The sequence below is a fragment of the Leopardus geoffroyi genome, chromosome B3, assembly GCF_018350155.1.
Source record: "Leopardus geoffroyi isolate Oge1 chromosome B3, O.geoffroyi_Oge1_pat1.0, whole genome shotgun sequence".
In the NCBI taxonomy this organism is placed as follows: Eukaryota; Metazoa; Chordata; class Mammalia; order Carnivora; family Felidae; genus Leopardus; species Leopardus geoffroyi.
In genome coordinates this window covers 132,405,659-132,429,799 of record NC_059337.1, presented here as the reverse complement: position 1 = coordinate 132,429,799, position 24,141 = coordinate 132,405,659, and the positions used below count along the sequence as shown (strand labels likewise).

Below are 24,141 nucleotides of genomic sequence, written 5' to 3'. Positions count from 1 at the left end.
TATAAAACTACCTGTTAACTATGTTGTCAATAAGGCTTCTTTCTGGTCAACAGTTAAGTTTTTTGAGAGTCAAAAGTTATACGTGGATTTTGGACTGTGCAGGGATTGACACCTGAACCCCCACGTTGTTCAGAGATCAACCCTATTTCACTCTTATCATCTCTTTTACAGAGAAACCATTTCCATTTACAAATGAGGAAGTTTAGGTTTGAAGAAATTAAATAATTTTCTGAAAGATCTTAGAGCTAATAAATGGTAAAGCTTAAAGGTCCCTTAGTCTGTCTGGCTTTTTAAACTGTGTGTAAATATACCTTCTAGGATACATTGAGGTGTGGGGGTCAGCAACTTGCATCACTCTGTAGAGCTTTCCTGAAAGCAGAGAACACTCTTCCTTTCTTCTTTCCCCCGTCTTCCTTCCCTTCGTTTGTGCCTCCCTCTTGCTCAGTCTTTCCTTCCTTTTTCCTCCCTCCTTTCTTCCATTTCTTCAAAAACATTCATAGAGCACATGCTGTGTACCAGGAAATGTGCTGTGCTGGGAATATATGGATAAATAAGGCATGGTCTTGCCATGGTAAACATTCATATTCTGAGGGGGAAGGCATACATGCAAGAAAAGTCATGATACAAGGTTATAAGTGTAAATAAAGCAGGGTTTCTTAACCTTGACACTATTGACATTTTGGGCCAGCTAATTCTTTGTTGTGAGAATAGTTGCATTGTCGCGTACAGTGTAATCCTATGTATTGCAGGATGTTTAGCAGCATCCCTGGCCTCTACTCACTAGATGTCTATTAACACCACCCACCCAATTGTGGTAACCAAAAATGTCTCCACAATGTCAGATGTTTCCTGGGAGGCAAAGATGGACCCCTGCTGAGAACCACTAATGAGATATGCATAAATTCCTTTTGCAGTGTATCAAAGGACTGATTAATTGTGCCTACTAGATCAGGGAAACCTTCATGGAGATGGTGACATTTGCACTGAGCAGTTTACCTGACAGGGGAGGTTGGAGAAAGTATTCCAAGTATGTTATTTGGAAAAGTGGGGCAAAAATCCCACAAAACACAGCTTATTTAAAAAACTGTGAGTAGCCTGAAGTATTCCAATCTTAGGGGCATGATGAAGAACTAATTAAAAGGATTGGTGAGGTCCTCGGGGGCACTGTTTATCTTTACCTTTAGTTTATGTAAAAGATTCCTCTTAAAGCACAATTATTTACCCATTGCATTTGGCAAGGAGTTTCAGTGTTAAGTTGTTCTGGCAGTACTCTAATGAAAGCTGCATAAAAACTTGTCATTTGCTACCATGATTCTGGGATTGGAGAGAATTCAAGTTAGATTAAATTAAAAGTCATTATGCCCACAGGACATCCCTGGATACCTACTGTAGGGGAGGCACAATTTTAAGTCTAGACGTCCTAGATTTTCAGCTGGGGCTCTTTAACAAAAAAATCAATGTAAAAAAGAACAACAAAAAGTTTATTAACAGGTGTAGTGCATATCACGTTGGAGAAATCTAAACCAAAGTAACTCAGAATGATGGCTTGTATTTCCACCTTGTATAGAAAACAGCAGATTCTTTTTTTTTTTTTTTTTTTTCAACGTTTATTTATTTTTTTGGGACAGAGAGAGACAGAGCATGAACGGGGGAGGGGCAGAGAGAGAGGGAGACACAGAATCGGAAACAGGCTCCAGGCTCTGAGCCATCAGCCCAGAGCCCGACGCGGGGCTCGAACTCAGGGACCGCGAGATCGTGACCTGGGTGAAGTCGGACGCCTAACCGACTGCGCCACCCCGGCGCCCCGAAAACAGCAGATTCTTAAAGAAATGACAGGACAAAGGAAAGCAGTTTTAGGCTTGTAAGGGCCACAGGCTGTGGGAAGGTATATATAGGATGAAACTCCTGGAGTAAGGTTTCTTTGGATTCCTCTTGTGCTGTCTCTGGGCTGAGTCTGTCTCCAGTAAAGGGAGAACTTACATAATCAACCGGTTGTATAATGTCAAATGTATCTCAATATAGTTGAAAAAATTGTGTGTGTGTGTGTGTGTATATATATATATATATATATGTGTGTGTGTGTGTATATATGTATATACACACACACACACACATATATATACACACATATATGTATAATTATTATATGTATACAAATATGTGTATATCTATATATATATATCGCATTTATGCAGAAAAGGAGGTGGAGTTGGGGGGGGGGGCTGTTTCTTTATTGCCCTCAGCTGAAAATGACACAGCCTCTGTGTCAAAGAGGCATATTTTGGGGTGATATATTCTGGTTTCCTTCACCATCAAGCCATAGGTCTTTTGCCTCTGGCTTCACTTGAACAGCAGTACTCTGCTTTAGGCATTGCAGAGTCCAATCCTTTCTCCCAAGGCACAGGCTTACACTGCCTTCCCTATTTCTCCCAGTGCTTTCCGCTTCTTTCCTGTATTACATTTCAACCAATCAGTCTCATTTCTATAATTACAGACTTTTAAAATAAATGTTTCTTAAAATTGTTAAAAATGAAAAAAAATATATCAAAAGTAAAAGTATTTCTGAAGTGTTTTATCTGAGGGCTTTGAAATTTAGATGACAAATCTAAATGGTGTTTTGTTGGAGTAGAGTACAAATAATGCTCCTTTGTCATGAACTGTGATTGTAATTGGAGGTGAAAGAAACTGAAAGAATATTACCTGACAACTTGAATATGTTGACTATACCCTAATTTGAAAATTTTAATTCAAATCTGTTGAGTGCTTCTTATTTGAAAGCATTAAATGTCTTAGGGAAACACGAAGATAATTCAGCGGCTGCCACTATCAAGAGCTCACAATCTAATACGAGTTGGATGAATATACAATTCACTAAAAATTTACCTAAAACACACTCATTTAGATATCTTGTGGGTAGCTCAGATTCAGCGTGTCCAAAATGGAGATAAATGAGATTCAGCTTTCCTTTCAAACCTGCTTATCCTGGTATTTCCTACTTAGAACATGACGTTAAATTAGCCTGGTTGCCTAAGCCCGAGAATCTGACTTGTTCTCTTCACCCAATAGAGCCAGTCAGTCCCAGAGCTGCATCCAAGATTTGCCCTGAATATAGCTTAGTTCTCTACCATGACTACATCTGTGCCTTGTTGTTTTGTTTTTGTATTTTACCTTATCTCTGCTGGCCGTTCTTTGCTTCATAATTTCTAATCTGTTGTTATAACCAACCAACTAGTTTTACATCTTCAGATTTTTCCCCCTAACCATTTTCTCAATCCACTAATAATCTTTCTTTTCTTCTGTGTTTATCAGTAGCTTTTAAGCTAATGTGTAAGTTCATGAGCATGTAGCTCAAGATATTTAACCTAGGCCAACTCCAGACTCCTCTTTTTTTTAATTTATTTTCTTTAATGTTTATTTTTGAGAGAGAGAGAGAGAATGAGAGAGAGGCAGGGGGAGGCGGTGCAGACAGAGGGGGAGTCACAGAATCCGAAGCAGGATCCAGGCTCTGCGCTGTCAGTACAGAGCCAGATGTAGGGCTCCAACTCATGAACCATGAAATCATGACCTGAGCTGAAGTCAGATGCTTAACCAACTGAGCCACCCAGGCGCCCCCCAGACTCCTCTTTTTATCTCTTACCAATTATTTCCTGGTAAACTATGCTCCTGTCTTTTGAGCTATTTAGAATTTGTCTGTGTATAATACTGCTTCACATCTTTTACTTAGTTGCCTCCTCTGGAAAATTCTTACCCTCCATTTCTGTTCAGTCCTCCAACTTCATCTAATTCCTATTCCTTTGAAAACTTAGGTAACATCTGAAAACTTGCCTAACCTCTCCCCTCATCCCTGACTGCCATGCCCCACATGTGCCCTAATAGTACCCACTCTTTTATCTTCACCAGCACTGAACATGGTGTTATTCAAGCTTCTCCACCTATTAGCTGTGGGAAAATAACCTAGCCTCTCTATGCCTTAGTCTCTATATGTTTTAAAATAAGGATATTGTCATTGCCTATCTCTTAGAATTGCTGATTGTTACATGAGTCCATCCTTGTAAAGCGTTTAGAACAGTTTCTAGGACATAAGTCAGTTCTCAGTAAATGTTAGTTAGCCTTTGCCATCATCATCATCATCATTTCCATGTGAGATGTCCAATAGGCAATTAGAAATGTAAGTCTTAAATTCAGAAGAAGAGTTTAATATTAGAAAGTAGAATTTGGGAGTCATTTGTTGATGTAACCATTGAAACTGAAAGTGAGATACCCCAAGGCAAAAATGTAGAATGAAAAGACTGGAATATTAAAGACAGAATTTTGGGGGAGTTTATATTTAGGGGACAGGTAATGAAATTGTGAAGGAAACTCATTATTAAGAGTCCAGGAGATCAAAGAACCAGGAGACAGTGCTACTGTGAAATTATCAAAAGTGTCAAACTCTACGGAAGTTAAACAGAAGACTTAATGGTCCGTGGAAACGTTTGGCTGAAAAACTTCAGTGAAATATTGGCTGATGGCAGTCTTGTTATTTGTTATGTCTTTATAGAAAATCAGTCTCAAAATTAATAATAATTGGCAGCTATATCCTTTATTTCAGGAGTTGCCTTTACAGGCAAAGCTATTCTAGCTCTTTATCCCTGTAGTTAAAAGTGATCACTTGAGTCTAAGAGAATGATTACAAATTGATAGTTTACCTGTGCATCAGTGAACATCTAAACCAAGTAAAAACCTAAGTGATAGCATCTATTCAGAGTCTTAACTGCTTAGTACTTTGTTTAAGTACTTTGTTTTAAGTACTTGTTTAAGTACCTCTGTATCTTTGTTTATAGCATTATCCCAGCCTAGAATGTACTTGCTTTCTTCTCTTTTTATCTGAGAGTGCACTTTCTGAAGGCCAGGTCACGTATCCTCTCTTCCATTTCTTTACAGCCTTTCCTCTTCATTAAGCATCTGTTACCAGATATTCTGACTTAACTGAAAATGTCTTCTTTTCCTATTGAGTTTGCAAAATTTACCTGAATGTCTTAGTGCTCGTTGTTCTAGCATGGCAATACAGCTAACTATAGGTGCTCAGTGAGAATTATCTTTATTGATGAAGTATAGGATAAGATTTGTGAGTCACACAGAACAGTCCTAGAAACACTGAGCTTAGCCTCATTAGCATTTTACCAAATGTAAGAAAGAAATGTCAGTCACATATACAATCTGCTTTATATTTTTTATTTGATAAATGCCCATAACAAATAAGACTGTAAAATCCCATTTTATTTCCTTTTAATACATATGAAAATAAAAAATTTAATTGTATGACTTTTATAATTCTTTCTATTGTAGGTAGGTAGGGATCCCTCAATTCACATATGGGATACAGAGACCATTAAACCATTGTCAGTATTAAAGGGCTGCCACCAATATGGTGTCTGTGCTGTTGATTTCTCAGGTAAGGCTGTTTTCTGTCTCAGTAAGAATGGTTAAAATGCAGAGGTGATATATAGCATTATAGTTGAAATCAGTGTTGCTTAAACTTGTCATGTAGCTATGACCTACACAGTTGTTTTAACATTTATTTATTTTTGAGAGACAGCACAAGCAGGGATGGGCAGAAAGAGAGAGGGAGAGACAGAATCCGAAGCAGGCTCCAGGATCCGAGCTGTCAGCAGGGCTTGAACCCATGAACCGCGAGATCATGACCTGAGCCAAAGTCGGACGCTTAACCGACTGAGCCACCCAGGCGCCCCTACACAGTTGTTTTCAAATGTACATACTATTGTCTTAACCAGTCAGGGCAGAGAGTGTGGGTTTGTGGGCTAGCTTATAATTTAACGAGTGTTATTTTTAATACCCATTAATATAAATGTGTTTCTGTTAAAACAGAAAATGTTTGTATAACATCTAAAACCATCTGAATTACTGCTCACTCTATGTACCTCTTGCTTTGGGAAAACCCCAGTCTCACTGAATATTTTTTAGCCACAGAGTAAACTGAAAATGTTTAGGGTGAAAGCTAAGAAAGAAAGAGGTGAATACTGAGATACTTGTTTTCTAGCATTTCTACAAAGTGATAATTCCAGGCTATCTTATAAGAATAATTTGAGGGGCACCTGGGTGGCTCAGTCGGTTAAGCGGCCGACTTTCGCTCAGGTCATGATCTTGCGGTCCATGAGTTCGAGCCCTGCGTCGGGCTCTGTGCTGACAGCTCAGAGCCTGGAGCCTGTTTCAGATTCTGTGTCTCCCTCTTTCTCTGACCCTCCCCTGTTCATGCTCTGTCTCTCTCTGTCTCAAAAATAAATAAACGTTAAAAAAATTAAAAAAAAAAAAAGAATAATTTGAGACCATTTTAGCTCTTTGCTTTATATTTTACACTTTAACAACGCATGTAGATCTATAATGAAAGCTAGGATGTGGATTGGGGAGAGGGGAGAAATACCATTAATAGAGGATTTTATTTCAAGAAACGGCAAATTTGTGCCTTCTGCTGCTCCAACTGAAATGAGAGTGAATTATTGGGGGGAAGTGTAAATATGCCTTTAGGGACATGCTGAATGTCAAGAAACAAGAAGATTAATGGCAAACAAGGGACTCAACAAGAGAAATTTCACAGGTAGTGATAACGAACTAATTGAGGTTTGCAAAAAGTGGCAGGGTGGTAAATGTTTAATTGTAGTTTGGGCCTTTGCAGCCTATAAACATGTGCACACCCGTCAGCATGACTGACTTAGTTCAGTCATTTGTGTAATACATTCATTACTTGTTTGATAATAGTAACAACTAATATAATTGACCTTCACTACAAACGGTCATATTAATGACAGTACGAGGTTGTAACCTACATCTTTTTCATTCAGTTAATTTTCGTAATCCCTAGGAGTTGTTATATCACAATAGAGTTCTTACAGTAAATTTAATTGAAGTAAATCTTTCCTTCTTTCTTAATTTTTTCTTTTCATTTAAAATCTCTTTTTTCCACTTATCTACCTCCTCCCCATCCTAACCTGGAAATGAGGCCAGAGAAAAATAACAATGTTTAGATGCATTGAGAAATTACTCTTTCCTTGCTTACAAATTCTGGTTATTTTATAGCTATATATATGCATGCCTAACATTTAACATCATTTTATAAAATTTTAAATATAGTACTGTGGTTTCAGAACATGTACTGAATGTTTTTTATCTTCTGAATGTTAATGGCCAGTGTCTCTCTGATTCATTTTTATAGCGGATGGGAAACGTTTGGCTTCAGTTGGAATAGATGATAGCCACACTATTGTGCTGTGGGACTGGAAGAAAGGAGAGAAACTTTCAGTAGCAAGGTGGGGGAAAAACTTGATATCACATTGGCAAAATACTGAAATCACTTAATATTTTTTTTAATTAAAACAGTTTTGAAATCAAACATGTAACCTTTTTTTAATTGCTACCATCTTTCTTACCATTGAATAAATAGTATAATCATGGTAAAAAAAAGGATTCATTTGTAGGTTTATCCCTTGTGTACCTACTTTTACTGTAACTGTAGTAAGACATTGGAAGTAGCTATTATCTAAGACTCTGCATTTATAGGTAGAGTGAATTCTGTTGTATGATAAACTATTATATAGCCATTGGAAATGCTCATAGCATATATTTGAAGGATGAAACATACACATCTATATCATAAAGAAGCTAGAGATTATTTTTATTTTCTGTTACATTTTCCTTTTTCTAAATTTTCTACTATGAGTGTGTATTTTATAATAAAAAATATTAACAATTGCTTTAAAGGAGGAAATAATCAACAGTGTCAGAGATTATTTTTTTAATGTCTTACTCCTTAAAATGAGACATTGAAGCACTTTAAAAATACAGTTAAATGCTTCTTTCAGCACATAGATAATGGCCAAATAAAAAATAGTTTAAGAGGAACTTTGTGTTTGGAATGGCTATGTTAAACTATAACAAAGTATTATAAAAGTTTTTTCTTTAACTGATTCATGCCACAGTTCCCTATGCACAGTACTATAGTAAGTGCTATTCAAAAGTTCTCTTCACACTGTTCCTATCTCTTAAAATTCCATTGAGAAGAGTTAAGAAATTAAAATTATGACAGAACAGCAAATGTGCAAATTCATGATTATATAGCCCAAGCCTGAGAGATAAGTGGGTCAAAGGTTCAGTAATGGAGTAATCAAGGTAGGGTATGGATTAGGCAAAAGATTATTATAGGAAAGATTTATCTTCAGAGTTAAAACGTTGTTTTTTTTTTTTTTTTCAGAGGAAGTAAAGATAAGATTTTTGTTGTAAAGATGAACCCCTACGTGCCTGATAAGTTAATTACAGCTGGAATTAAACACGTGAAGTTTTGGCGTAGAGCAGGTAAGGAAGTTCTTCTTTTTACTCCTTTGAAACAAGAAATTATTACTTTTAAAAGTGATTTAGCTAAGTACAATGCAGTATCTGAGATTGGACCCTGGAACAGAAAGGAGATATTAGTGGATAAACAGGTGAAATCTGAATGAGGTCTGGAGTTCAGTTAATAGAAATGCATTAAACATGTTGGTTTCTTAGTTTTGACAAATAGTCTATAGTATGTAAGATGTTAAACTCAAGAATTCTGTTACCCTTGAATCTTTTATGAAAATCTAAAATTATCCAAAATGTTTTTTTAAGTGATTCACAATTGCCTTGATATATTATAAACAAATAGAAGATTGTTTTTATTGTATTTATTGACTACATTGATGTAGTATTCATATTTTCAAAAGGGTTTAACTTATGAGATGAATCAAGTGATGTCCAAACTCCTTTCTTCTGCTAAACACATATTTTTTTAGTATAAACTGAAAATGAAAAATTTTGTAAAAATTCTTTATATGCTATAAAATGATACAGAAGCGGAAAATCGTATTGCTTGAGTCATTTGTAACTGTAGATTAGCAGCTGTGAAATAAGTTTGCATTTTAAAATAAAAAATGTCTCCTTTCTAAATAAACTAGTAGTATAAGTAGTATACTTATAAATTCCACCAGTTTGATATCTAAGTCTCAGCCCACTTAAACCTTACAGATAAAATACGCAAATAATAGAAATAAAACCTATCTAAGAAAAGAACAGTCTTAGTGAAGACATTTCCCAAGTTCAGGTTACTTTCAAATTGTAAACTACATAGAACGTGAATTGGTTTTCAGACTTGGATTTTCTACTTTATCAGAAACTCATCAGATCATAGTGTATATACATTTACATAGTAAAAAGAAGTATTTTCACATTTTCATTCCTATATATTTAAACAAAATTTTAGAGTATCTTATTTACTTGGAATTGCAAATACCAAACAAGTAGTACTTATTATTTTTGTCTTGGAAAAAACCAAAAACCTTTGTAAATTTCTTTGAAATAAGAGACTTAAAGGGGCCCCTGGGTGGCTCAGTCGGTTGAGCATCCGGCTTCGGCTCAGGTCATGATCTTGCAGTCTGTGAGTTCAAGCCCCGCATCGGGCTCTGTGCTGATAGCTCAGAGCCTGGAGCCTGCTTCAGATTCTGTGTCCCCCTCCCTCTGCCCCTTCCCCACTCATGCTCTGTCTCTCTCTGTCTCAGAAATAAATAAACATTAAAAAAAAAAAAAAAAAAGAGAGAGACTTAAAGTAAATAGTTTTGGAATGAAGAGATTTACAATTGAATAACTTTTTCCTTAAGTTTCATTAGTCATATAGTAGACCTGAAACTGAACCATATGGGTAAATGTTAAAACTTTGATGTGCCTTCCAGCCTTCCTCACTTTTGGGGTTCTGATCCATGGAGTTCACTAGCCAAGTGAGAAATAAGTAACCACTTTATTCATTGGAGTAAGTGCTAATCCTCTAAATGCATAGCTTTATGTAAATTAAGTAGTCATGGCGTAGGCCTGAGTCTAAAAGGGAGCTCTGACCTCCTGTCTCAGATCTAGGCTTTGAGAATTTCAACTTATGAATTAGTAATCTGTCCTCGAAGGAATTTGAGCTCTGTTTCATGGTTGGTAGGGGCAGGGAGCCACCAAGAGTTTTTTGAGTGCAATGATGACCTGGTACAATAGGAATATGTTATGCTGTGCCTGTCAGAAAACCCAGTTGATTATTATCGAAACCAGAAGTGGCAGACTATTTCTGTTAATGGAGAAAGAGTAAATATTTTAGACTTCTAGGCCCAGGGACAAAATCAAGAATATTATATAAGTACTTACAGAACAAGAGTGAAAACTCCTACCCTGTTTTATACCCGGTTGCCATTAACTGGAGATATTCTCTCCAAGATCAACTTGCTGTAGTGAAAGGGCCTGGCAGTTTGTGCTGGGGGAACCATGGTCAGTCTTAGTCCTCCCCAGTGACACATGGGTCCTAGTGTGTTCTCCTTCTGGAGAGCCCTACCTTCTCACCTTGAGGAGCTAGCTAGAGTTGAGGCAGCTCCTAGATGGAATTCCACTGCTAGGTGCTCAGCAGTTGCCATTAGCAAAGTCCTCAACTTGTCAATGGTAACAAGCTTAGACCTTGGGAAACTACTAGTTGGCAGCCAAAAGTTGGGGAGGCAGTTTCTGGGAGCAGAGAAGGAAATAAGCATGGCCTGTGTAGCTCCCAGTGCTAACCTGTTCCAGTGGGCTCTGTACAAAAACAGGTGGTGACAGGGTTTCGCCCACAGCCTGTAGTTTGCCTCTCCTGCTCCAGATGACAGTCTGTGCTCTCCTGAAAGCCAGTCCCTTCCCTTGTATACTAGATCCTTTCTCTTCTCGCCCACTCAATCAAGGACATCACTGCAGCCCTTCTTCCCTTTCTCTCCTGCATCCTCACTTTTCCCTCTTACTCTTTCTCTTCGGCATACAAATGTGGGGTTATTTTTCTATCTTAAATAAATAAAACCAAACAAAAACCTTCCTTCAACTCGACCCTTGAGTTGCTAATCAATTTCTCTTCTTATCTATGTACTTTAACACCTTTAGACCTTTGTTTAAATGTTTACTTTGCAATTTATCTTCTTCTTTCCCTTGAGGGAATTCTGACCTATTTTTCCCCCTCATGAGTCCACTTAATTATTCTTACAAGTTCACTAACAACTCTGACTGCTGTGTTAAGAAAAGTCAGTCTTCTGAATACATTTGGAATATGCCCACTTTTTAAAAAATTATTTTTTATTTATTATCTTTAAAAATTGTTTTTAATGTTTATTTTTGAGAGAGAGAGAGAGAGAGACAGAGCATGGGCCAGGGGGAAGGGCAGAGAGAGAGAGAGGGAGACACAGAATCTGAAACAGGCTCCAGGATCCGAGCTGTCAGCACAGAGCCGGATGAAGGGCTCAAACTCTTGAATCATGAGATCGTGACCTGAGTCGAGGTTGGACACTTAACTGACTGAGCCACCCAGGCACCCCATATGGAATATGACCACTTTTCATCATCTTCCATCCAACCACCCTGGTCCATGCCACCTTTATCATTTGCCCAGATGATTGAAATAGACATCTAACTCCTTTCTTCCTTGCTGTTCTCTGATTTACTCTCAACCCAGAAATCAGAATGAACCTATTAATACATGATATGCCAGATTTCATTCCACTAACCATTTCCCATCTCATGTAGAGTAAAATTTAAATCCTTACAATGGCCTGTAATGCTGCCTTTGACCTCTATGACCCCATCTCCCATTACTTCCTCCCTTATTTTCTTTGCGACACCATACTGACCTCTATAGCTGTTCCTTGAAGGTTCTTGTCACATTCCTGCATTGGGCCCTTGGTGATCCCTCTGCCTTAAACCCTCTTCTTGCATGGCTTGCTCTTGCTACCTCCTTCATTTAACTTCTACCTTCCCAGTGAGGCCTTTCTTATTAACCACCCTACTTAAAACGGGCCTCTCCCATTTCTTATCTCCCGTTTATGCTCACATTTTCTACATAGCACCCATCATCATCTGTTAACATACTGCACATTTTGCTTATTTGTTATATTTATTGACTGTCTCACCAGGCAACTCCATGAGAACAGGGAGTTTTGTTGTCTCTTTTGTTCATAACTTTACCCCCATTGCCTTGAATAGTGCCTGGCATATATATTTCCTGAATGAATGAATAAGTTCAATTGGAAAAAAAATTGGGCAAAAGATATCAATAGGTAATGAATGGCCAATAAAAATAGGAAAATATGATAAAAAATAATCAGAGAAATGCACATTAAAACCATAGTAAAATTCAATTGGTATTTCATATCCCCCAGTCTAACAATACCAAATATTCCTGAAAGGTGGGAAGCAACAAGAACTCCTTTCACTATTAATGGGAGTGTAAATTAGTGCCTCAACTTTGTAAAATAGTTTGGCAACAGATGATACCTCTCATTTATATGCTTTCCCTTTTGTGAATACCCTGTGGTCATTCCTGGGCATTCCTAGAGAATCTCTTGTACTTGCATAGAAGAGGCCTTTACAAGAATGTTTAAAGCAGTGTTGTTTTCAATAGCAAAGTCTTGGAAGCAACTCAAGTGTCCATTAATAGGAAAATGGATGGACGGTTACGTTCATATAATGGAATGCTTACAGGGTTACAAAAGTGCATTTTCTAGATGTACAAATCAACATATATAAAACTCCAGTACAGATTGTTGGTGATAAAAGCAAGTTGCAAAGGAATATAGTTGACCCTTGAATAGCATGGGAGGTTAGGGTGCTGACCCTGCATATAATATTTGACTCCCCAAATACTTCTAATAGCCTACTATTGACCCAAAGCTTTACCAGTGACATAAACCATCAATTAACACATATTTTATAAGTATATTATGTAGTATAATTTTACAACAAAGTGAATTGGAGCAAAGAAAATGTTAAGAAAATCATAACACATGCCCCTGGGTGGCTCAGTTGGTTAAATATCTGACTCTTGATTTTGGCTCAGGTCATGATCTCACAGTGCATGACATCGAGCCCCATGTCAGGCTCTGTGCTGAGCCTGCTTTGGATTCTCTCTCCTTCTCTCTCTGCCCCTACCCCACATGTGTGCACATACACTCTCACTCTCAAAAGTAAACATTTTGGGGTGCCCGGGTGACTGAATCAGTTAAAGCATCCAACTTAGGCTCAGGTCATGATCTTGTGGTTTGTGAGTTCGAGCCCCGTGTCGGGCTGTGTGCTGACAGCTCAGGTCCTAGAGCCCGTTTCGGATTCTGTGTCTCCCCCACTCTCTGCCCCTCCCCCTCTCATGTTCTGTCTGTCTGTCTCTCTCTCAAAAATAAGTAAACATTAAAAAAAACGTTTTTAATAAACATTGTAAAGAAAGAAAATTATAAGAGAAAATCCATTTATTGGACTGTATTGAAAAGTATTGTGTAAAAATAGACTTGTACGCAGGTCAAACCACTGTTGTTCAGGACAAACCACTGTTGTTCACTGTACATACAGGATGGTATTATAGAAAATCTTAAAACATGGATAATCTAACATTGCCTAAGAATTTACAAATAAGTAGTAAAAATAAACATTACAAGGTTGCTTTTTCCTGTATTTTAAGTATGCTAATAAATGTAGTGCATTTTCCCAAACCACTCAATTTAAAGGAATGCATGAGAATAGTCAACATCACTTTCACAATATTAAGGGGTGAAAAAGGGAGATGGGATTGGCATCATGTTTTCGTTGTTTTTACAATTTTATGTAGGTTGTTAGGGGATATACATACATTCATCGTATTGAGGTTTTTTGGTACTCTCTTGTTTTCTTAAATATGTCATAATAAAAAATTTTGAAAACCAACCAAAAGTGCTAAGGACTGATTAAAGCCAACTTAGCATATATGTTTTTATCCAAAAAGCTATAGCCTAAAAGGTACTGTGGGTGTGGCTGTCTCAGCCAGGCAAGTTGCTGATTGAGAGACTTATATTTTTCTTTTTAAGTTTCTAAACATTTACAGTAGGAAAGAAATTTTATCATTTTATACATTTTAAAAGTGGTACTTCTGTGATATTTTTTTATGAACCAGGGGGAGGATTGATTGGAAGAAAAGGCTACGTGGGCACACTGGGGAAAAATGACACGATGATGTGTGCAGTATATGGATGGACTGAAGAGATGGCTTTTTCTGGAACATCCACAGGAGACGTGTGTATCTGGAGAGATGTCTTTCTTGTAAAAACAGTTAAAGCACATGATGGGCCAGTGTTTAGTATGCATGCATTGGAAAAAGTAAGTATCCTGAAGATATTTTTACATTAAACATAATTTGATCATGGATTGTAGAGCATTTTCACAAGTAAAGGAGTATTGCCTTTCTGCGGAGCTGAGCCACCCAGTAATAATCTGTAAACTAGAGCCTCTCTACCTTCTTTTATTCCTCTTTCAAACTTCTGAACACACAGTGAAATAGGTCTGCTATTAAAAAACAGTTTTAACTCAATACTTCTTAATCTCTTCCTGTGTGTCAACAATGGCTTAAGTGCTTTATTATCACCATATCCTGTGAGGTAACTACTGTTCTTATCCTCTCTTTTTGAAGGATGGGATTATGAAGCATCCAAGAGAATATATGTATCTTGCTAAAAGTGGTAGAGTTACCTTATGGTTCCAAATTACAAACCTTGCTCTTAAAGTCCTGTCCTAAAAGTAGAATGTTTAGTGTTACTGTAAATATTTTTGTAGTTTTCATGTTGATGTATAAAAAACATAATAGATTCTTATGCTAATTTGTAAGCTGTAATTTTTAGCTGTAAATGTTCTTTCCTCTAGAGGTTTGCAACATAAAGTTATTTTTTTCAATATTTAGATCTTTATTAACTTGAAGCTTTTACTTTCAAAGGGATTTGTAACTGGAGGAAAAGATGGGGTAGTAGCTCTTTGGGATGACTCCTTTGAAAGATGTCTCAAGACCTATGCTATAAAAAGAGCCGCTTTGGCACCAGGATCTAAAGGTGATTTGAGATTTAATTTAATTTGAGCAGTAAAAGGTTAATTGCTCATTAACATGCATGGCCACTGAGGTGGAGCACACGGAATATATTTTTCCATCTTTACTAGATAGGCATCAGAATTTAATGGGAAAAGCTGTTTAACTGGGTGCCAGAATCATTGCTGTCCTTTCATAATCTATTTTCTGTGACACAGATGGTAAAGTATTAGCCAAATGCAAGATTATTAGTGATAATTTTATCATTTTTAATTTTTCAAAGAAAATTGCCCACATGGGCATCACATTTACCATCAGTCAGGAATTTGTGTTCAAGCTTGGCATTTTGTTTCATGTTCGTGTTTTGTTGACCTTGCCTGTGTATCCTTGCAGGCCCTTCCTTTTACCCTTGCTCTCAGTGTATTAAGGCATTACACCACATTCTCTGTGACCTCCAGGCCTTTCTATATGCTATAGCTTTTGCCTAGAATTTGCCCTTCTCTTCCCTCTTGCCCCTTCCAATTATCTGACCATATACTCATTTTTCAAATCTCAAACATTATTTCTTCTAGGATGATTGCTTCCACTCCCATCTCCCTTCCATCCCCTCAAAAAAACTAAAATTCCCTTATGTTATGCTCCTGTTTCACTATGCTCCTCACACAGGGCCTGTTTTCCGCATTATATGCTCTGTGAGGGCAGGAGCTGGCCCTGTTATGTTTACAAATATATCTCTGAAGCCTTCCTAGGACATAGTAGACAGAAAAGCATCAATCTTGAATTGAATTAAAAGTACTGACTGGAATATTGTAGGTGCTCTAAGAAAGTAAGGATGTGAATGAGGAGGGGCAAATATAAGAGGAAACGGTTATTGGAATAGTAGTAGGAGAGCTGGGATAATAATTGTATATAGGTGGTACTTTTTTACTTATTTATTTTGAGAGAGAGAGAGCGGTAGCAAGGGAGGGGCAGAGAGAGAGGGCAAGAGAGAATCCCAAACGGGCTCCACCCCCTCAGCACCGAGCCGCCGTGGGGGGCTGATCCCATGAACCACTACTACACCATGAGGTGAGCAGAAATTAAGTCAGATGCTTAACTGACTGAGCCACCCCTGCACTCCTAGGTAGTACTTTTGAGATTAGTAAATTGAGTGGTTTGGGAAAATGCAGTGCATTTATTAGCATACTTAAAATACAGGAAAAGGCAACCTTGTAACGTGATTTTCATTGTCAAAGTAGCGTCATCTGTAATATGTACATCCTTGTATTCTAGTGACTTTATACCTAGAAGAATATCTCCACTTAACATTTCAGGTCTTCTCTTGGAAGATAACCCATCTATACGTGCCATATCATTAGGACACGGTCATATTTTAGTTGGCACAAAGAATGGTGAAATACTAGAAGTGGATAAAAGTGGCCCAATAACACTTCTGGTCCAGGTAATTTGAAAAAAATTAATATACTTTTTTTCCATTTATATGCAGTTGATTAATATGTAAGAGCCAAAAGTTAACAATAGTGAAAATAACGTTAAATTAATTAGGGAAATATTTCATAATATATACCAAAAAATTTTTATTTAATTATAGCTAGATGAGTAGATATCAGTAAATAAACATGCACATTATCATGTGGAATAATTGCCAATATTTTAAGTAATTTCTTATCACAAAACAAGAAACCAATGAAAAGAAAAAACAGTTGTAATTAATTTAACCAAGTCAATTTATTTCATGTTCAATTTTATTTCTTTGAAGTGCATTTGTTGAATCTAAGGTAGTTGTTTTTCTGTGAAACTCTTCATTTTCATCCTTAAGTTTCTAATTAAAAAAAATTAAAAATGTACACTAAAATTTTATTGCTGAAAATATTTGTCAGTGAAAATATTAATAAAACAAATGTTAAAATAATAAAATAATACAAAAATAATAGCAATACCAACATTTGTGTGGTAGAAATATAAAACAAAAGAGCAGGATCACCTGATCCTTAACATTTTCATCAAGAATGCTGTATTGGGGCGCCTGGGTGGCTTCATCAGTTGGGCGACCGACTTCAGCTCAGGTCATGATCTCATGGTCTGTGGGTTCAAGCACCGTGTCAGGTCTGTGCTGACTGCTCAGAGCCTGGAGCCTGCTTCAGATTCTGTGTCTCCTTCTCTCTGTCCTCTGCGCCCCCCCTTGTGTTCTATCAAAAATAAATAAACATAAAAAAAAAAACTTAAAAAAAAACCAGCTTTGCCTTTAAAAAAAAAAAAAAGAATGCTGTATTAATTTTTTAGGTATACATTTCCTATATATATTATATCTTTCTGAAAAGTATGGAGAGCAATAAATACTTTAAAACACAGTAAGTGAGGTAGGATCTACCTAATGAAAAATTGTCCTCCAGCTCTGTATGGTAGGACCAATTTTAAGTTTGCCTTTTATTCTGAAGAAGAATTATGTTCTTTCTTATTACAGACTTATTTTTTTCTCCAACTCCACTCCCCCCCACCTCACTTTTGTTAAAACATCAAAGAGCACACTTAGAGGAGAGCACTGCACATGCTTTAATGTTAATGTAATATCCTGATGTACCAAGGAGAATTTGTAAGCAAATAAATATACATATTTACAAATATACAAATATGTACAAATATATATATTTGTGTATATTGTATACAAATATATACAAATATACATATAAAACAAAACGTTTTATGTTAAATTTACTGTCAAAATTTGGTGTCTTACTCTTTAACTTCAGTTACATGATATTCCTTTTAAAAAAATTTTTAAGTTTATTTAAGAGAAAGAGAGCGAATGGGGGTAGGGCAAGGCAGGATAGAGAGAATCTGAAGCAGGCTCCACGCTGTCAGCACAGAGCCCAACAAGGAGCTCAGTGTCGCAAACTCTGAGATAATGACCTAAATCGAAATCAAGAGTTGGACACTCAACTGACTGAGCCACCCAGGTGCCCCACATAATATTCCTTTGAGGTAGAAAGATGGTAGAGTCATGGTATTTAACATTTTTATGATCTCTTGGAAAATACTAACACAAGTACACTTTTACAGGTGAATCCACAGACAGAACTTTCAAAAACACAATTTTATAATTGTAAGAAAAGATTTTGAAGTGATAAATGACATCCTGTTATTTTTCCTATTTATTATAGAGCTTAAGATTTCAGATGTCTGCTGTCTCCTAAACATTAGAAACAAAACAAGGATGTCGGGTCTCACCATTATTGTCTAGCATTGTGTGTGAGGTCTTAGCCAATCTAGAAAAACAAAGCAATATAGATCTAAGTGTTGGAAATAAGTGGAGAACACTGTCAGTATTTGCAGATATTTTAACCCTATACTTTGCATATTCAAGAGAATAAACTGAAAAATTACTAGAATTAAGGAGTCTGGTAAAGTGAGATTCAAAATCAACATCTAAAAGCCAATAGTATTTCTATATATCAGCAATAACCAATTAGAAAAATATGACATAGAAATAGTACTCACAAAGAAAACTATACAATAGCCAGGAATAAATATAGCTAAAACTATGGAAGATCAGTGTTAAGAAAGCCATAAAGTTTTACTAAAGACATAAAACATCTAAATAACTTATGAATTCAGCATGATCATAAACCAAATCCAAATGATATTTTTCAAAAATTCTGGAAAGATTTTTAAAAAATCATCTAGAAGAAAAAATACACAGAAAGAGTGCAGAAATTTTTGAGAAACTCCATGCAGGAAATAAGATAAAACTTACAGTAATTAAAAGTGTGGGGGGGAAAAGTGTGGAGATATACAGGGAAATGCAAATCAAAACCACAGTGAGGTATCACCTCATACTTGTCAGAATGGCTAAAATCAAAAACTCAAGAAATCACAAGTATTGACAAGGTCGTGGAGAGAAAGGATACTCCTGCACTGTTGGTGGGAATGCAAACTGGTGCAGCCACTCTGGAAAATAGCATGGAGTTTCCTCAAAAAATGAAAAATAGGACTACCCTGTGATCCAGTAGTCACACTACAGGGTATTTACCCAAAAATATAAAAACACTATTTGAAAGGATACATGCACCCTATCTTTTTTGCAACATTATTTATAATAGCCAAACTATGGAAGCAGCTCAAGTGTCCCATCAACTGCTGAATGAATAAAAAAGACGGGTGTGTGTGTGTATAAAATGGAATATTATTTTGAATATATTATTCAGCCATAAAAAGAATGAAATCTTGCCATTTGCAAGATGGCAACATGGATAAAGCTACAGAGTATGATACTAAGCAAAATAAACCAGTCAGAGAAAGACAAATACCATCTGATTTCACTTGTGTGGAATTTAAGAAACAAAACAAATGAGCAAAGGGAAAAAAAAGAGACCAAAAAACCAGACTCTTAACTGTAGAGAACAAACTGATGGTTACCAGAGAGAAGGTGGGGGTGAGGGATGGGTGAAATAGGTGATGGGGATTCAGAGTACACTTAATCTTGATCAGCACTGAATAATATATGGAACTATTGAACCCCTATATTGTACACCTGAAACTAACATTGTATGTTATCTACAGTGGAATTAAAAAAAAAAAGTGTGGAGATATATGTACATAACCGGGCATTCAGATGAACACAGAAAAAAAAAAAAAAAAACATGTACAGCAGTGTTTGTAGCAGCATTCTATGGGTCAGTTTGAGGAATAGCACCTCTTAACAATATTAAATTGTATCCATGAACATGGGATCTTTCCATTCAGTTAGATCATCTTTAACTTTTTTCAACAGGTTTATAGTTTTTAGTATACAAGTCTCATAGTATAATGGACCTCATTTATTCTAATAGTTTTTTAGTGGATTTTTAGGATTTTTTATATATAAGATCATGTGAATTGCAAATGTAGTTTTACTGTTCCCCTTCCAATTGGGATGCCTGTTATTTCTTTTTCGTGGCTAAATATCCTGGCTGGAATCTTCAGTACAATGTAGATTAGAAGTAGAACAGACAGAGGAAGTATTCAATCTGTACCATTTAGTATTAACTGGGTTTTTCATAGATGCCCTTTATCAGATTGACGAATGACACTTCTGTTCCTAGTTTGATGCAAGTTTTTATCATGAAAGATTGTGTCATTTGTCAAAAGCATTTGTCAAAGGCTTTTTCTTTGTCTATTGAGAGATCATGTGGTTTTGTTTTTTATTCTGTTGATATGGTGTATTGTATTAATTGGTTTTCATCTTTTAAACCAACCTTGCATTCCTGAGATAAACCCCACTTAGTTATGGTGTAGAATTCTTTTTGTATATGTTGGAATCAGTTTGTTAGTACTTAGTTGAGGATTTTAGCATCCACATACTATATATAAGGGATCATGGGTCTATAGTTTCCTAGTGATGTCTGATTTTGGTATCAGGGCCATTTTGGCTCCATAAAATGATTTGGGAAGTCTTCTCTCCTCTTTGATAGTCTTTTTCCCTGACTACACCCAGCCGCTGAACTCCATTAAATTGCTGACTGATGCTGACTAAATTGCTACTGTTTTCAACACTTTCCCTAGAGCACAAATTGCTCAGCCTCCTTAAAGGGGACACCCCTTTCGTAGGTTAATGTTTGAGATTTTGACTTGAAGCAGTATCCTCCCAGCAATCTCTGAGATTGCCCTGGTTCTGTTGAGCAAACTCACTAGTCTTCAGAGTAGCCTGTATGTTTAAGGAGTACCAGTCAGCTCCCATTTGCCTTTCATCACAACCTTCCTTTTTTTCCAGAGCACCTTTAGACTTGAACTTTTCTACACTGTGAAGCAAATGAAGTCATTTCCTTTGAGAAGACATTAGGAGCTATTTTATGGCTTGCTTTTTCTTCCAGGCACACTGTCTGATCCAAGGCTCTGAAGTTGAGTGTTTGGATAGTGATGACTCTTTTCTGAGTGTCCCTTGCTTTAGAAACTGAGTGCTCCATTTTGGGGAAGGGGTAGTAGGGAGCAGTAGCCTCAAGTCTTCTTGGGTTGAACTGAAGCCCCAGTATTCTTAGTGGCATGACCCCCAGTGTAGAACCTCCATCTCAGAATAGGGATGGCAGAAGGGAGTTCCCACCTGTGTCCAGCACTCATCAAGGTTTCAGCTTTTAGCAAGCATTGAGGGCAGGATAAGAAATGCAGTCACCTGCCCCTTCTGGGAAGATAGCCCATTAGAGTAGGGAAAGGAGAGAGAGCACCCATACCCTGTGTTGTTTACATCAGTCTGGTGTGGAGTTTTCAGGTCAGTGAGTTGGAGATGGGGAGGAAAGGAGTGGGTCTTGGTTCAAATACTGCAAAACTCTCATTGTTCTTACCAAATATTAGCAGACTTTCTTGAGTAAATGTTTCTTCATTTGTCATATTCCCTTGGAACCATTTCCGGAGACCTTAATTTTTTATTATTATTAATTTCACCAGTTTCATTGGGGAGCAGGTCTGCAGCACTCCTTGTTCTCACATGCAGGAACTTCCTCCTCTGTGGCAGTTATTAACATTCCAAGGCAGCCAGTTCCTATTCTCCTCACTCAGTGAATATTTTAGGATTTTAAACTAGTTTAAATAGTAACTGATTGTAGTGTAATTGTGAAGATAAAGTTGTTACTTGAGGTATTTTAAGGTATATTCCAAAGAGAAAGTTTTAGATTAATCCATTATTCATTATCCTATCGTATATTATCAGGTGTTGTCTTTAGTTTTCTTTTAAAAACACATATATTTAGGTTAAATTTATCTTAACTATGTTCTCTTTGTAGGGACACATGGAAGGAGAGGTGTGGGGTTTGGCTACACATCCCTATCTGCCCATCTGTGCTACTGTCAGTGATGATAAAACCTTAAGAATATGGGATCTGTCTCCTAGTCATTGTATGTTGGCTGTCCGGAAACTGAAAAAGGGTAAGAGGCTCTCAGACCTGAGCACAGATTAACATGTTAGTCACATTTAGTCACAGTTTTCTAACTCTTCACAAATCTAAGAAAGCTACAGTAGGTGTATAAAAAAGGCTTTACATATTTATTCTGTGTGCACTTGCTCATGATGCTATATAAAGAAAATTAATTATACCCAGTCTTTGCTTTGTGAGACCTCCTGTGAGCATACCTATCCTGAACCTGTTTGCAGTGTCATGTTGGAATTAAAAATACAGGAAGAAAACAAGTTATCTACCCTTTATGACTATAGAATATATGTAATTCAGAATCAAAAACGAAGAAAGAAGGCCTTAATTTATAAAGGAGTAGCAGAATTGAGGGGAGAATATTTTAGGGTGAAACAAAACTAAGCCCTTTTTGTAGGAGGCAAATGAAGCTAGCCTGTCAGTATAGAGAGATAAGGGGCTCAGTTATTGCATTAAGACTGATATTATTAACCTAGGGCAAATGAGGATGTACAGATAGCTTCACATTTCTTAGTGAGGTGGTAGGGAATGTTATTTTAGAATATGGAGGTATTGAAGGAGGAACTCTGGTTGAAAAGGTTGGGAATTGGGAATGTAAGAAATGTGATAGAAACAGCAGATGAAAGGATTGTCAGGCCATAATAAGGGCCAAGTTAAAGTTAGGTAACATGAATTTGTAATTCAGTCAGTTAATTTATTTTTTTCTTCTATTAAAAGAGTCTGTTCTTCTAGGGTTACTGTATTCAACATTTGTACTTAACTAAAAATGTGAAACTAATCACTGTCTCTAGAATAATTGAACTCCTGTCACTGTCTCTTCTTCTTTTTTTTTTTTTTTTGAGTTATTGATGGCCAGCATTTTCATTCTTTAGTTGTTTTTTCCCCCAGAGATCTAGAGATTACCAAATGTTATATCAGCATTTCTATACTGAACTTTCTACATGAAGGGTTACAGTAAGATCACAAAACCATAGTCACACCTCTGTGTACACAGGAAATCACAGTATCAAGTACTCTTCTTCACAAGGCCATAGGAAGCCGATCAAATTTGGAACATACCTTTAATAGACCTCAGATTTTCTTTCTTTTTTTTTTATCGAGGTATAATTGACACATAGCATATTAGTTTCAGGTGTACAACATAATGATCCAATATTTGTGTATATCGTGAAATAACCACTACGATAAATCTAGTTAACATCCATCACCATACATAGTTACAAAATGTTTTCTTTTTATGATGAAAACTTTTAAGATCTACTCTTTTAGGGGCGCCTGGGTGGCGCAGTCAGTTAAGCGTCCGACTTCAGCCAGGTCACGATCTTGCGGTCCGTGAGTTCGAGCCCCGCGTCAGGCTCTGGGCTGACGGCTCAGAGCCTGGAGCCTGTTTCCGATTCTGTGTCTCCCTCTCTCTCTGCCCCTCCCCCGTTCATGCTCTGTCTCTCTCTGTCCCAAAAATAAATAAACGTTAAAAAAAAAAAATTAAAAAAAAAAAAAAAGATCTACTCTTTTAACAACTTTCAAATATGCAATATAGTATTAATTATGATTATTATTAATATAGTGATTATTAATCATAGTCACCATGTATGCCCATGACTTACTGATTTTATAACTGGAAGTTTGTACCTTTTAACCCTGTCACCTACTTTGCCCACCTGCCACTGGCAACCACCAATGTTTTTTGTATCTACGAGTTTGTTGTTTTGTTTAATGTTTTTAAATTTATTTATTTTTTTTAACGTTTATTTATTTTGAGACAGAGAGAGACAGAGCATGAATGGGGGAGGGGCAGAGAGAGAGGAAGACACAGAACCAGAAGCAGGCTCCAGGCTCTGAGCCGTCAGCCCAGAGCCCGACGCGGGGCTCGAACTCACGGAACGTGAGATCATGACCTGAGCCGAAGTCGGTCACCCAACCGACTGAGCCACCCAGGCGCCCCTAAATTTATTTTTGAGAGAGAGAGACAGAGAGAGAGAGAGATACAGATACAGAGTGTGAGCAGGGGAGGGGCAGAGAGCGAGGAAGATACAGAACCCGAAGCAGGCTCCAGTCTCTGAGCTGTCAGCACAGAGCCTGACACAGGGCTCAAGCTCAAGAAACGTGAGATCATGACCTGAGGTGAAGTCAGATGCTTAACCGACTGAGCCACTCAGGCGCCCCTGTTTTTGTTTTTTTAGATTCCACATATCAATGAGATGGTATAGTGTTTGGCAAGATGTCATTCATTTTTATGGCTGAATAGTATTCCATTGTGTATGTGTATTTACACACCATTTTCTTTACCCATTTATCTGTCAGGCACTTAGGTTGTTTCTGTATCTTGATTATTGTAAATAATGCTGCAGTGAACATGGGGGTGCATATGTCTTTTTGAGTTAG

At 37.0% G+C, this 24,141-nt stretch overlaps 1 protein-coding gene across 11 annotated transcripts in view; it reads left to right on the top strand.

Moving 5' to 3' along the window:
• EML5 (EMAP like 5) overlaps positions 1 to 24,141 on the top strand; it is a 179,400-nt gene that overhangs the window by 84,047 nt on the left and 71,212 nt on the right. For all 11 annotated transcript variants that reach the window (XM_045451798.1, XM_045451797.1, XM_045451796.1 and 8 more), the window contains 7 exons: positions 5,329 to 5,434; positions 7,211 to 7,304; positions 8,246 to 8,346; positions 13,964 to 14,166; positions 14,777 to 14,888; positions 16,177 to 16,304; positions 21,616 to 21,757. In XM_045451798.1, the coding sequence (XP_045307754.1) occupies positions 5,329 to 5,434; positions 7,211 to 7,304; positions 8,246 to 8,346; positions 13,964 to 14,166; positions 14,777 to 14,888; positions 16,177 to 16,304; positions 21,616 to 21,757 (886 nt within the window). The remainder of the gene's footprint in view (positions 1 to 5,328; positions 5,435 to 7,210; positions 7,305 to 8,245; positions 8,347 to 13,963; positions 14,167 to 14,776; positions 14,889 to 16,176; positions 16,305 to 21,615; positions 21,758 to 24,141) is intronic.